The sequence below is a fragment of the Rhizophagus irregularis genome, chromosome 21 (assembly GCF_026210795.1).
Source record: "Rhizophagus irregularis chromosome 21, complete sequence".
Taxonomy (NCBI): Eukaryota; Fungi; Glomeromycota; class Glomeromycetes; order Glomerales; family Glomeraceae; genus Rhizophagus; species Rhizophagus irregularis.
In genome coordinates, this window is record NC_089449.1 from 2957016 (window position 1) to 2971059 (window position 14044).

Here is a 14044-nt window from a genome sequence, read left to right on the forward strand (position 1 = left end):
AAAAAATATAGAATAAAGATTTGATTTTAAAAATCTTTCAAGTGGTAGTTTAATATAATTAATATAAATAAAGTAATATCTAATACAAATATAGGTTAAAAGCTAAAAAATTGAGCATATACCCTATTGGTAACTATTAAACTAATAGGTTAGCCAAAAATTAATAATCAATAGGACATATATTCAATTAATAACTATGTAAAAAATTTAGGCTATCTGGATTAAAAGGATTAATTAATTTAAATAAATTAGGTAATTATTTAATAGTCATTATTTGGTTTAATACATAATTATTACTATATATAAAACTAAATCCAATAGGTATAAACTGATTGGTAGCTATAAATTAATCTATTAGTTTAATAATACCATTCATACATATTACATTATTTTTACTAAATTTATAATATTTGATAATACATTTGATATGAATATTTAATAAATATACTTGATATGTATAAAATAAAATAACCAATTTATTATGATTTATTAATAATAATAGAAATTATAAATGGAACTTCCTATTAATCGGTATTACTGCTATATAAGTTTTTATTTTTCGTCTATCTGCTATTATTATTATTTGTTATAATTGTAAATTTAATAAAAATAAACTGGCTATAAATATTATAAATTGGAATTATACTATCACAATATTTCATAAAATTTATTAAGTTTTCAGAATTCAATATTAATACTGTGGTTATCATTCTATTCAGTTTAATAATAAAATCCAATTTAATGATCATTAATCGGTAGATACCATTTAATATAAACAAGTTTATGCATTTTTTCATCAATAGTTAGAAGACACAATATATACTTAAAATAAAATTGCACCATTCATGAGTATAATTTTATTAATTTGTTATCTTAAGTAAATTTTACAAAATATGCTAATGAATCAATTATTTGCCAAAATCAATTAATTTAAGACCATTAATAAGCTTCTGATTGCTAATTAAATAGATATAAGATCATTGATTTTACAACTACACAATAATTTTTAGCAATTCTAATTCAATCTATCATTTTGAATTAAAATAAAAATCTAAAAGGCAAATTTATAATATATTAATTAAAATTTAAGACATTCATTATTAAAATATTTACCTAAGATCCCATTCATTTATTCAAATAAACAACATTAAAAAAGTATATTAGACCATAATCATGATAGTATTTAGCTATATGTAAGGAAAGGTATACTATATTTGATGTAATTAAATTTTCATCATAATATTTTTCAATAAGTTAATCAATTTTAAATATTAATAATTTGGCAAACTTATAAGAAATAGGCTTTTATGAAAATTCCTAAAATTTCACAATCATTTGGGCGTGCGTCAGTTAAAAAGGGGGAAATCTACGTTTTCATCATTTTGAGAAAAATGAAATTAACTTATTTGCAAAAAAAAACATTTTGCTTTCGTGTGTCAGTTAAAAGGAAATTTGGTGGCTAAACTTTTATCCATATCATGTGACTTTACCTTCATCATTTACGTCATGCTATTGCTAAATAAGTCAATGATCGTCAAATAATCAAATGATCGTCCCTATAGCATATTTCAGTTATTTGATTTTATTTCGATAATTTATTATGCTTATCGGCATACAATATTAAGTGAAAATAGTGTACATTGATGGTTTACACAATATAAGCCAAAAACCTCAAATTTGGTTTTGAGGTAGATTTCCCCCTTTTTAACTGACACACGCCCATTTACTGATAGTAAATTTTACATTATTGGTATTAAATATACCAAAATGAAGAGTTTCTACTGATTAGTAGTGAATCCAGAAACCTATTGATATTTTATTTAAAATTTAATCTATATTAACTGGCAGTTTAATAGCTTCGTTCATTTTTTCATAATTTTAAAATCATCCTTAAATATTTTTCTTTTATCAATCTATAAATATTTTACAATTCAGCTAGCAATTTTAAAAAATAAATTATGCATTAGATCTATAACGTAATATCTGATTGGATTGAAATAAGATAATCTTAACAATTCTGCCTATCTAACAAGATTATTTGAAATATACTGATTTTTTTTATCTTTTATTTTACAATTACATTATATAATAGCATTTTGTCAGAAATTTTCTAAATCCCTTAGTTTAAACTAATTAGTCATATTATCAAAATTACCAAAATTACTATTGTTAGTTTATTTGTAGCATTAATAATAAATTGCTAATACTGATATATAGCTGCATAATTTTTTTGCAGCAGAAATATCGCTATTACAACAGAAAATTGCCATTTGTACTATTTTACCAGTTAAATTATTCAGCATTTTTATAATAATACCTATTCAAAATTTGAGTAATTTTGTAACAATTGGCAATAAAAAATGATTTATGTTATCTACATATACTTCATGTAGTCCTGAAAGTAGTCTTAGGATTAGCATATTCTTTTGTCTAAATTAGATTTTATAAGAAAAATTGCATATTACTCCATAAATCACTTCTGTACTATATATTGTTCGATTAAAAAGTTAAAACCAATCAAGGTTAATCATTATTTCTATTTGACTTAAATGTTTTTCAACCCTCTTCATCATAAATATCTGCTAATATAGTATCTCTATTAATATACCAATTTGCTCATTTTGCTAAATTTTGTTTAAAATTAGAATGTTGATATATAAAAAAATTTGTGATTTTAAATCTGGCATAGAAAATACTATACAAGAATGCTTTATATAATTATTATTTACTGGAACATATTAATTTGTATAGCTGATTTTTTTAATTAATTCTGAAACTTTGCCAATTTCTAATAGTGCATTACTATATAAATCATACAAATCATTTATAAATTAATAACTGATTTTTTGATACTAATCAGTTAAAATTAGACTGAATTTTAGCAATTTAAATTTTTCAAAAAAATATTAACAAGTGTCACGTCAAACCCATCTCCTCACTATTAAATCCATCTTCTCTAAAAGTATGTATATTGAATGTATTTAGTACAATTTTACTGAAATTTATAATTTATATATGTCTTAATTTTTGTATTTAGGTAATATGAGTCAATATAATATTATTCTCTCACGTCTGGTAATTCCAATGACTAGTTTTGAATGTAATGTGTATTGGTAAACTGTTTAGAAAAAAGGAGGATTAATAAGACATCTTAATATTATTACAAAATACAATATTTTATATCCTAATATTGACATTCTGCCTGAAAGTACTATAAAGGCATTTTAGTTCATTATATTCATAACTCATAAGCGATTACTGAAAGAACACAAACAACTAGGGAAACAAACAGTCTCTGTTCCTGCTATAGAAAGTTAATTTTACGCAGTATTTAAAGGTCATATACATTATTATTATTCAGCTAGAAAGAGTATTTACAAGTGTATATTTCGTAGAACTTTGGCAAATCAAGTATCAGCAAATATTCTAGAAATGCAAGAGTGGAGGGTCAAATTTTATGATCAACAACAATGCACTTACATTATGCTTTATAATAATGATAGTAACATTGAAGCTGATGAAGAAAATCTTATTATAAAGACTTCTAAACAGCACAAACTAAGATACAAATGTGGGCAACTTGTAGTTAAATGGAAGCAACAAAAAAATATTGATTTCAATGGTAATTTCACATGAACAGATCATATTTATTTTCATTTTTTTAATAGTTAGGCTATAATTCAGTGAAAATAAATGTCTATATTAAATACCAATTCAAATTCTTTTTTTAAATAAATTAATAGTTTCTTTTCAAATTTTTAAAAATATATATAAAGTAAGAGTTAGATAAAACTGCTGTATCAGTAGATTTCAAAAGTAAGAAAAAATAAGAATATTAGCCAATAAGGCTACAAAAATATTATTTTGCTAAATTTTAATCAGTAATTTAATTTATTTAGTCAACTATCATCACATCTTTTTCTACTGATTTAAAGAAAAAAAACACCACATAATAATGAAAATTTAGTTAATATATGAAAAAATGTCACATTATACAATGAAATTATATTTTATTAATGAATGTTGTATAATGTACAATCTTATTTATACATGAAAGAAATTACATTTCTTTAAGTTTTAATGCGAATTTTTTGGAATTTTGGTAATTTAAAGGAGTATTATTGTGATTATAAAAGAGGGTGCGATTTTCATGTTGTAGAATTTCAATAATTGCTAATAATTGAAATTTTTTTTTTTCATCATCTTTTATTATCTTACGAAAAAAATAAGAAACATGGTTGTAGTTTTTTTTTTCAATACTACTGCAGGAAATGCTTTTAATTCCCATCTCTGATGAATTGCCATGAATTCAGGAACATGATGAACCAATATATGAATATATGGAGTCATATTATTAGGTTGATATAAGCCTTTTTTGAATTTGTAATCTAATTTTTTGCAAATCTTCAGCTTTTGTTATAGGATTCTTCATTTTTATGTAAAGCTTATAAAATTTGTTTTACAAATCTTGTATCATTGTAGTATGTTTTCTTAAAAGAATTTTTATTAAGTCAAAAAATTGTAATACTTTGAATTTATCATCTCCCATTAATGAGATATAATTCCAAGTTTTAGATCCTTGATCTTGCCAAAATTAAAAATTTACTTTAATTTTTTTCATCTCATCTATAATTATTTTTCATGTAATATCGTTAAATATATCCTGTTCCATTAATTCTGCTATTAGATAACTTCACAATCAATCAGTAATTTGAAGCATTACGTGTAATTTATTAGGAATCCAATGATTAAGAAGTATCATATCAAAAAGTGGTTTTTTGGAATGTCCTTTATAGTAATTGTTTTGCTCAACTAATTTATTTACAGTATTTCTTTGCTAATTATCCAATCCTTTAATAGATCTCCTTATTGTAATTTACTAATTGTACACCAAAAGCAGAAATTTTTACTGTAAGTGCCATTAAAATCCAAGCAAATTGCTAAAAATTTCCAGTTAAATGAAAAATACAGCTGGAAATTCCACTTTATATTATTAATATAAACTAATTCTTGATTTTTTAAACTTCTTAAAGCATTACAAAATGGAATCATCATATTTGATAAAGAATTATAATCTTGAATCTTCACATCCAGAATAAAGTACAGTTGTATAATAATAGTAATTTGGTTGGTGTAGAGTACTTTTATCATCCAAAATAGCTTTTGTGATCATAACGTGCTTTACTTTTCTACCAACATTTCTTCCATCCCTAGAGATTCGAAGATGAATTGTTGGATTATATCAAAATTCTTTTGTAAATAAGATTAAGAACTAAATATTGCAAAATGTTTTTAATATTCCTGTAATTATCTTTACCAGCTGCATCAATTACTCCTTATACTATGGCTTTATCTTCTATATCTACTTCTTCAGATTAATCCACTTGATTTTCAGTATTTACGTTTATTATTGATATTGGTATGAGTTGAGCCATTTCTTCATTTATTTTCTGACGTTCTTTTAATACTGCTCCTTCACAAGGTAGGTAAAACTCTAAAACACATAAATGTCGATAAGGATCTCTTGAAATGTTTTTTTCATCCAATACTCTAACTATTGATTGATTTTTTTATTTCTTTTTAGCTTTATCTTCGTCTCCATAATTAATATCAATCGTATGTTTTTTTAACAGAATAATATATACTTTTCAATACTAGCATATCATCTGGATTGTAAAATTTCAGTGCTTTCTTATTAAATTCAACTAACATATGTTTTCCAATATTTGTAGCTCGTTTTGTAAGAATGGAATGGAATTACTGTATTGATTAGTTAGACTTTAATATATGTGTACATCATTTTCTATCTTTTGCCTTATCTAATATTTTAAGATGAAGGCTAAATAAATAGATGCCTGATGTTTTGGTTCCTTTTTGAGAGATGTATTTCTGAAAGGAAAAAAGGCTTAAATTAGTTTATATAAAAAAGTAAAAAAAAAATAACAAATATTTAAAATAATTTAATAAATTTGCTACATCTGTAATTGACTTGGATGAAAAAACTTTATATTCAAAATATTTTCCAAACCAGATCTAAAAAACTGGTTTATCATTACTGTAATTAATTAGACATTTTGCTATCTCATTATTTAAAGATGATGTTGAAGATAATGATATTGTTGATAATGAAATAGTTTGTGATAAAGATTTTTTGAGTTCATTTAATGAAAAATTAAATAAAAAATTATCCATCTCTTTTTTATCTTTTGATGATGAAGATTCTTCTTGTTCTTGTTTAAAAATAGATGATGATGATAATGATGTTGTTATTGTTGTTTGGTTTGAACCAAAAAGATCTAATATATCATTAATACTTGGTTGATATTTTAATCCATCATTATTCTCTTGATTAAATTCATTCTTGTCAATTTTATCAATTTCTTTATTTTTCTCTATCTTATCCTTTATTTTATTTTCGTCATTATTTTTATCATTATTTAATAATAATGTTAATAAACGGTTTTGAAAAGAATTAGACAAATTACGATATAAATATAACATATATAAATTAGATGAAACCAATTTTTAAGAATAAAATTGTTTAAAGTATTTTTAAAAATTGATAACATGTTAAAAAAAGATAAATTTATATTTCTAAACACAAACTTTTTCATCAAAAAAAAAAAAAAAAATTTTGAATTACATATGACTAAATTTTTTAATGCTAAACCTAATTGTGTTATCCATGAACCATTCATTATATAATTAAAATCATTATACCTGTTTTTTTGTTGAAATTTATTAAATTTATTAAATTTTTTTGGAATTTTTTTCTCTTTTTTGATTAACCAAAAAGGTCCTTAATTAAAAAAAAAAAAAATTGTTCAAAAATCTGTATTATTCTTTACTAAAATTGCAATAAATCATTAATCCTCTTATCAAAAAAAAAAAATTGGAAAAAAAGAAAAGAAAAATTCTTTTTTTTAAATTGTAAATAATTAAAAAAAGATTCGATCTAAAGAATTATAGTCCAATAATTACAATACTAAAAATTCTCTTAAGATTAATAAAAAAAAGAATAAAATTAAAATAAATTAAATATATATTTAAAATATATATATCTCTTACATAAATCAATTTGAAAATAAAAATTTACAATGAGCTAAAATATATTTAAGGAATACATATTAGTATCTTTTATGAATAAAAATTGGACAAAAAAAAAAAAAAAAATAATAATAGTCCAAATTGTGTATACAAAATAAATTTGTTTAGAATTTACAATATAAAGTCTTGTGATAAAAAAATAAAAAAATTTTAATTAATGATCTTTATCAATTATCATTGACATTCTTTTTGTTGCTTATAACACCAATAGCAGCTTGATGAGCAGTTTTATAACCACCTCTTTGAGATTTTTTAAATCCAACACTATCTTCTGATTTAGTTATTAAAATATTACCACGAGAATTTATTAATGTTACTATAATATTATTATATGATGCATAAGTATGAAGAATATAATTTTCTTCCGTTGAAACTTGGAACTAAAAAATCTGATAAAAGTTTTGCTATCTCATTATTTGAAAATGATGTTGAAGATGATGATGTTATTGATGATAAAATAGTTTGTGATAAAGATTTTTTGGATTCATTTGATGAAAAATTAAATAAAAAATTATCCATCTTTTCTTTATCTTTTGATAATGAAGATTCTTCTTGTTCTTGTTTAAAAATGGATGATGATGATATTGTTGTTGTTGTTGGTTGGTTTGAACTAAAAAAACCTAATATATCATCAATACTTGGTTGATATTTTAATCCATCATTATTCTTTTGATTAAATTCATTCTTGTCAATTTCATCAATTTCTTTCTTTTCCTCTATTTTATCCTCTATTTTATTTTTATCATTATTTTTATCATTATTCAATGAGAATGATGATGTTAATAAACATTTTTGAAAAGAATTTGACAAATTACTATATAAATATAACAAATATAAATTAGATAAAACCAATTTTTTAGGAATAAAATTGTTTAAAGTATTTTTAAAAATTGATAACATGTTAAAAAAGATAGCTGATTATTGGATTTGGACTGAAATTAAAGACCCTAAATTACTATTAAATGCATGTGATCATTGTAACTGTTGCACTAAATTCATATATCAATCATCTGACTCACGTACTAAAAAGCAGTGTTGGATTATGATCAGGTTATATAGAAATTTCATAGTCATATGTCTATATGACCAGTGGTCAAACGGCATTTGGTCATAATTATATGACTTCTGATCATATGACCAATATGACTTCCAATAATAATGCATTATTAATTTAGTTATATGACTTTACCAATAAAATCCTTGTATCATATTAATTATAATTGTGTTTTATCTAATTATGTCTTTGCCTTTGAGCTTTCAAACTAAATTCTTTAAAATGACAAGACAGTAAGGATGGGCCCTCAAATGATTTTTCAAATCTGCAATATTGTGAATTTTGGAGTCAAATTGCAGTTAGTAATTCGCAATTTCACAATTCTGATTGCCTGATGTTTTTAAATAATAAATTATTTTTTAAACGTTTTATAATGATAAATAAATAAAAATGTTTTTTAAATCAATATAATAAATTTATTTATTTGTTTGTTTATTTGTTTATCATTCGTCTTAAGCATAGACTGATATTTTTCTAAATTGCATAACTGCGCCATTTCTTAGAAAAAATTCTGGATAATTTTGTCCATTTTTTAAAATAAGTCTCCTGCTATATATATTTTCATCCAGCAACCCTATAAAAAAAAAGTAGAAATGTTAGTAATATTTCTTTTTAAAGAAAATAGCTAACAAACATCTATTCCTTCAGTCCTCCCTTACTTTAATTTCAAAATTCTGGTCATGTCTTTAATTATTGAAACTCTGCAAAAAGAAAAAAAATAAATTAATTAAATTTATCAAAAAAAAAATAATGAAAATTTTCTGGTCCTCCCTTACCTCAATCTTCATGCTTTTTGTCCAACAACTTTACAAAAACAAAAAAAAATAAATTAGTGAAAATTATTAAAAAAAAGTAACAAAATCCTTTCCCAGTCCTCCCTTATTTCAATTCCAGAAGTTTGGTCATGCTTTTCGTCCGGCAACTCTGCAAAAATGAAAAAAAAAATAAATTAGTTTGAAAATATTAAAAAAAAAGTAACAACAACTCTTTCTGATTCTTACTTACCTTAATTTCAGAAGTCCAGTCGTACTTTTCTTTTGGCAACTCTACAAAAACAAAAAAAAAAATAAATTAGTTATTAAAAAAAATAACGAAAACCCTTCCCAGTTTTCTCTTATCTTGATTTCAAAAGTCTGGCTGTGCTTTTCATTCGGCAACACTACAAAAATGAAAAAAAATAAATTAAAAAAAAAATAACAAAAATACTTCCCAGTCCTTCTCTTACCTCAATTTCAAAAGTCCGGCCATGCTTTTCGTCCTGGCAACTCTACAAAATTAAAAAAAAAAAATTTATTAAAAAAAAACAACTTCCTGTCTAGTTTTTCCTTATTTTCATGACTCCATTTTAAAAAGTTCAGTCATAATTTTTGTCCAAAAACTTCAATAAAAAAGAAAAAAAGATCATCAGATGATTTGTACTATGCAATTTGTCTGATAATTTGTATCAGACTGGCGGACTATAATTGGCAAATTGGCAAATCTGCAAATATTCCGCAATTTTGTAAAGTATTGCAATTGTACCGCAGTTGAATTGCGGTACTTTAGATCATTTGCGGAAGATATTTAGACTTCAAAATCTGCAATGTTCTGCAATACTGCAAATTGCAATTATTCCACAATTGCCTATTTGCAGCGTTATTCTTACAAGGCAGCAATATAATTTTTGCCCATATTTTACATTAATAAAAAATTCTAATAATTCTACAAATGCTTTAGCTGTGTATAATTATTGCATAATTAAACATGATGGTATAGGACGGCACAAATTAACACAGGTCGAAAAGTGAAAAATTAGGCATCAATCAGTCACCAATCAGTCACCAATCAGTCACCGATTGGTGCCTGATTTTTCACTTTTCGACCTGTGTAAACCTGAATGTTATACTGTAAATTGTACACGTCTTTGTTATAGTCATTTAGCAAAATGTTCAAATTTTTATGAATATGTGGATGATGAAGTACAAGAAATTCTAGCTTTATCAGTACCAGAGGAGAATAAAAAGAAATGTAAAGAACCAAACAAAGATGATAAAGATGATGATTTGTATGGTGAATATTTCTTTGTATATTTAATTTTATATTTATTAATTAATTAATATTAAATTATATTGCAGATAGTACTGAAGAGAATACTTTTTTTAAATGACGAAGACTTTCAACTTCTTTATCTATGATACAACTTTCTTTTTTTTCACATTAATCATCAATAATTAATTTTTATTAATGATCATTATCAACAAGTGAATTATCATTATTTGAAATATTATTGCTTCATTTAATTATATCAAATGGTTTGTCTTTCACATTTGTTGAGAATGAAGAAACTATTGCTATTTTCCAGTTTATTGCGCCAGGAATTAAATTACCAAAACAAAAAGCTATAAGCAGAAAGTTATTAATTAAAAGTTCTGAATTATTACAAGAAAATATAATTAAAATTGCTAAAAATGATCAGGATAGCATAACTGCTACATTTGATGGTTGGACAAATGTAAAACAAGAGTATATATGGGGGTGGTATTTATAACTACATTGGAACAATTACTAATTTGGGGTGCATATGATCTAAGTGCAGAAAGATTTAAAATGGAAGATGTTATTAGGCATATTAAAAAATTAATGTCTGATGTGGATAAAGATCATATTAATATTAAAGCTTTTATTTTTGATTCAGCAGGAGAATATGCTGCTGCTCAATATGTTATACTATGTTATTGTGCTATTATTATTACTATTAATTTTTAACATTTTATATATTTTTATATTAGACTTCAATTATAAAGAAAATATCCATCTAAAATTTTTTTGCTATGTATAGCTTACTAGATGAATCTAATCTTTGGGGAAATATTTAAAAAATCTGAATTACACCAAAGAACATCTAAAGAAGTTAAAATCTTAGGGATGAATAGAAGCATATATATAAAAAACAATAACACTAGTCACTCCTGAAGATACCAGATAGAACTCATATTACTTTTGTTTTCATTCTATTTTGAAATCAAAATCTGCACTTAAGGTATATTTAAAATTATTTATTTGTTTTTAATATAAAATTATAGAAAATAATTATTTTTTATATTTTAACAGTTTCTTTCAGCAAAATTTAATAATGGCCGAACAAATGTAATGAGAAATAATGGTATTTCAAGTATACCAGCAAATAAAAAATCTATTGATAAAAGTGGTAACCAAAAGCTTCCTGATGATATATATTATTAATAATTCAGAATTCTGGAATACCCTATTTGAATTGCAGAACCTATTATATCCACTTTGTAGATTTCTTAATAAATTATAAAAGGATTCTGCTCAGCTCTATGAAGTTTTACATTGTTTTGCTTATACTACAAAAATCTTAGACAGTCATTATAATTTTGAATTTAGTTCAAGAATAATAGAAAGAATTGAATCTCATTAGAAAGAATGGGAGCAACCACTTTTAATCCTTCTTTTTGTGCTTTATCCATCTCATAAATTACAAAAATTTTGTTCATTAACTCCAAATCTCACCTGGACTCATATTGGTCAATGGTTAAAGTACTACTATAAAATCATAGTTCAGATCTAAACTTGTATCAATTTTGCATAAATTGACTAAATATAAAAACGTGAAAGATCCATATAATATGGATTCATTTAATCAGTTTCATGGTAATTTGGTAGATTTTTGGGACTCCACAATTGGTATAAATCCAGAATTGGCTCATGTTGCAATCTGTATCTATGGAATTAGCGTCAATTCTGCATCTGTAGAATGATTATGATCAAGTATGGGTTATTTACATACTAATTGGTGAAATTGCTTGAAGATAACCTTTTTTTTATTAATTATATTATTTAAATATAGAATATAAATTTAGTTTTATTTTTTTATAATAAATAGCAAAAAAAAGTTTTAGCAATGAGTTAAATCTGAAGTGAAATATTATTTACTCGTAAAATCAAAGATGTCAGAGAATGTAAATGTGAAATGCAGTGCCTTCATATTATATAGCGATACCAATTTACCCTGACAATGAAAATAAAGATGATAATTTAAATGAAGGAAAATATATTCAAGTAAGTGATGATGAAAATAAAGTAAATAATAATAAAACTACAAATAACAATGATGATAGGGAAAAATTAATCATTCAAAATAAAGAACAAAGGTGGAATCAGTTAATTAAAGAATGGATAGAATTGGGAAATAGGGAAAATCAAATTCAAAAATAATGAAGATGAATGTTTTTTATCACCAGAATGGAATAATGATTTTGATTTTACAGGTCAAAATGTGCATCCTGCTGATGATAAAAGGGCAAAATGGAGTTTAAGTACTTTATCTGAATCTTCTTTAGAATCTCCTTCATTCTTAGGTTCAGATGAATATTCACTAATGCATATTAAAAGTGTTGCATAAAAATTATTGCATTTATTCAATTTAATAGAATATTTTTACAATTTTGTCGTTATAAAAAACAGGTTTGTAATAAAAATCAAATTTATAAAAAAAAAATTTGCCAATAAAGTTTTTGATGAATACTTTAATTTAATTGGTTAGAAATAGAAATTATGACCAAAGTCATATGACTTTACAAATTTAGAATGACCAAATGACTTATGATCGGTCATACAAGTCATAATGGTCATAGTCATAACCACCTCTTTGAGATTTTTTAAATCCAACACTACCTCCTGATTTAGTTATTAAAATATTACCACGAGAATTTGTTAATGTTACTATAGTATTATTATATGATGCATGAATATGAAGAATATAATTTTCTTCCGTTAGAACTAAAAAATCTGATAAAAGTTTTGCTATCTCATTATTTGAAGATGATGTTGAAGATGATGATGTTGTTGATGATGAAATAGTTTGTGATAAAGATTTTTTGGGTTCATTTGATGAAAAATTAAATAAAAAATTATCCATCTTTTCTTTATCTTTTGATGATGAAGATTCTTCTTGTTCTTGTTTAAAAATGGATGATGATGATGATGATGATGTTGTTGTTGTTGTTGGTTTGAACTAAAAAGACCTAATATATCATCAATACTTGGTTGATATTTTGATCCATTATTATTCTTTTGATTAAATTCATTCTTGTCAATTTTGTCGATTTCTTTATTTTCCTTTTTTTTATCCTTTATTTTATTTTCGTCATTATTTTTATCATTATTTGATGAGGATAATGATGTTAATAAACGTTTTTGAAAAGAATTTAACAAATTACAACAAATATAAATTAGATGAAACTAATTTTTTAGGAATAAAATTGTTTAAAGTATTTTTAAAAATTGATAACATGTTAAAAAAAGATAAATTTCTATTTCTGAACACAAACTTTTTATAAAAAATTTTTTGAACCACACGTGACTAAATTCTTTAATGCTAACCTAATTGTGTTACCCATAAACCATTCATTATATAATTATACCTGTTTTTTTGTTGAAATTTATTAAATTTATTAAATTTTTTTGGAATTTTTTTTCTCTTTTTTTTGATTAACCAAAAAGATCCTTAATTAAAAAAAAAATGAATTGTTCAAAAATCTGTATTGTTCTTTACTAAAATTGCAATAAATCACTAATCCTCTTATCAAAAAAAAAAAAAATTGGAAAAAAAAAGGAAAGAAAAATTCTTTTTTTTAAATTGTAAATAATTAAAAAAAGATTCGATCTAAAGAATTATAGTCCAATAATTACAACGCTAAAAATTCTCTTAAGATTAATAAAAAAAGAATAAAATTAAGATAAATTAAATATACATTTAAAATATACACATCCCCCACATAAATCAGTTTGAAAATAAAAATTTACAATGAGCTAAAATATTCATATTGTTTATCTAAGGGACACATATTGGTATCTTTTATGAATGAAAATTGGACCAAA

At 23.5% G+C, this 14044-nt stretch overlaps 6 protein-coding genes across 6 annotated transcripts; 3 read left to right on the plus strand and 3 right to left on the minus strand.

The window, feature by feature from the left end:
* Positions 1–3432: 3432 nt before the first annotated feature.
* OCT59_014055 (uncharacterized protein) lies at positions 3433–3636 on the plus strand (the record flags this gene model as incomplete). The annotated part of the gene is made up of 1 exon (XM_066141926.1): positions 3433–3636. One exon carries the CDS (start codon positions 3433–3435, stop codon positions 3634–3636), a length of 204 nt encoding a protein of 67 aa, XP_066002007.1.
* A 1739-nt stretch (positions 3637–5375) lies between these two features.
* Positions 5376–5712, minus strand: OCT59_014056 (uncharacterized protein; the record flags this gene model as incomplete). The annotated part of the gene is made up of 2 exons (XM_025324403.2): positions 5376–5554; positions 5646–5712. The coding sequence occupies 2 exons, from the start codon at positions 5710–5712 to the stop codon at positions 5376–5378; spliced, it is 246 nt and encodes an 81-aa protein (XP_025186217.2).
* Positions 5713–6033: 321 nt separating this feature from the next.
* Positions 6034–6501, minus strand: OCT59_014057 (uncharacterized protein; the record flags this gene model as incomplete). Its single annotated transcript, XM_066141927.1, has 1 exon — positions 6034–6501. The coding sequence occupies one exon, from the start codon at positions 6499–6501 to the stop codon at positions 6034–6036; it is 468 nt and encodes a 155-aa protein (XP_066002008.1).
* Positions 6502–7274: 773 nt separating this feature from the next.
* Positions 7275–8007, minus strand: OCT59_014058 (uncharacterized protein; the record flags this gene model as incomplete). Its single annotated transcript, XM_025331533.2, has 2 exons — positions 7275–7423; positions 7482–8007. The coding sequence occupies 2 exons, from the start codon at positions 8005–8007 to the stop codon at positions 7275–7277; spliced, it is 675 nt and encodes a 224-aa protein (XP_025186216.1).
* Positions 8008–10669: 2662 nt separating this feature from the next.
* OCT59_014059 (uncharacterized protein) lies at positions 10670–10906 on the plus strand (the record flags this gene model as incomplete). Its single annotated transcript, XM_066141928.1, has 1 exon — positions 10670–10906. One exon carries the CDS (start codon positions 10670–10672, stop codon positions 10904–10906), a length of 237 nt encoding a protein of 78 aa, XP_066002009.1.
* An 884-nt stretch (positions 10907–11790) lies between these two features.
* Positions 11791–13182, plus strand: OCT59_014060 (uncharacterized protein; the record flags this gene model as incomplete). Its single annotated transcript, XM_066141929.1, has 5 exons — positions 11791–11881; positions 12159–12244; positions 12345–12522; positions 12595–12628; positions 12942–13182. The coding sequence occupies 5 exons, from the start codon at positions 11791–11793 to the stop codon at positions 13180–13182; spliced, it is 630 nt and encodes a 209-aa protein (XP_066002010.1).
* Between the last annotated feature and the right edge of the window lie 862 nt (positions 13183–14044).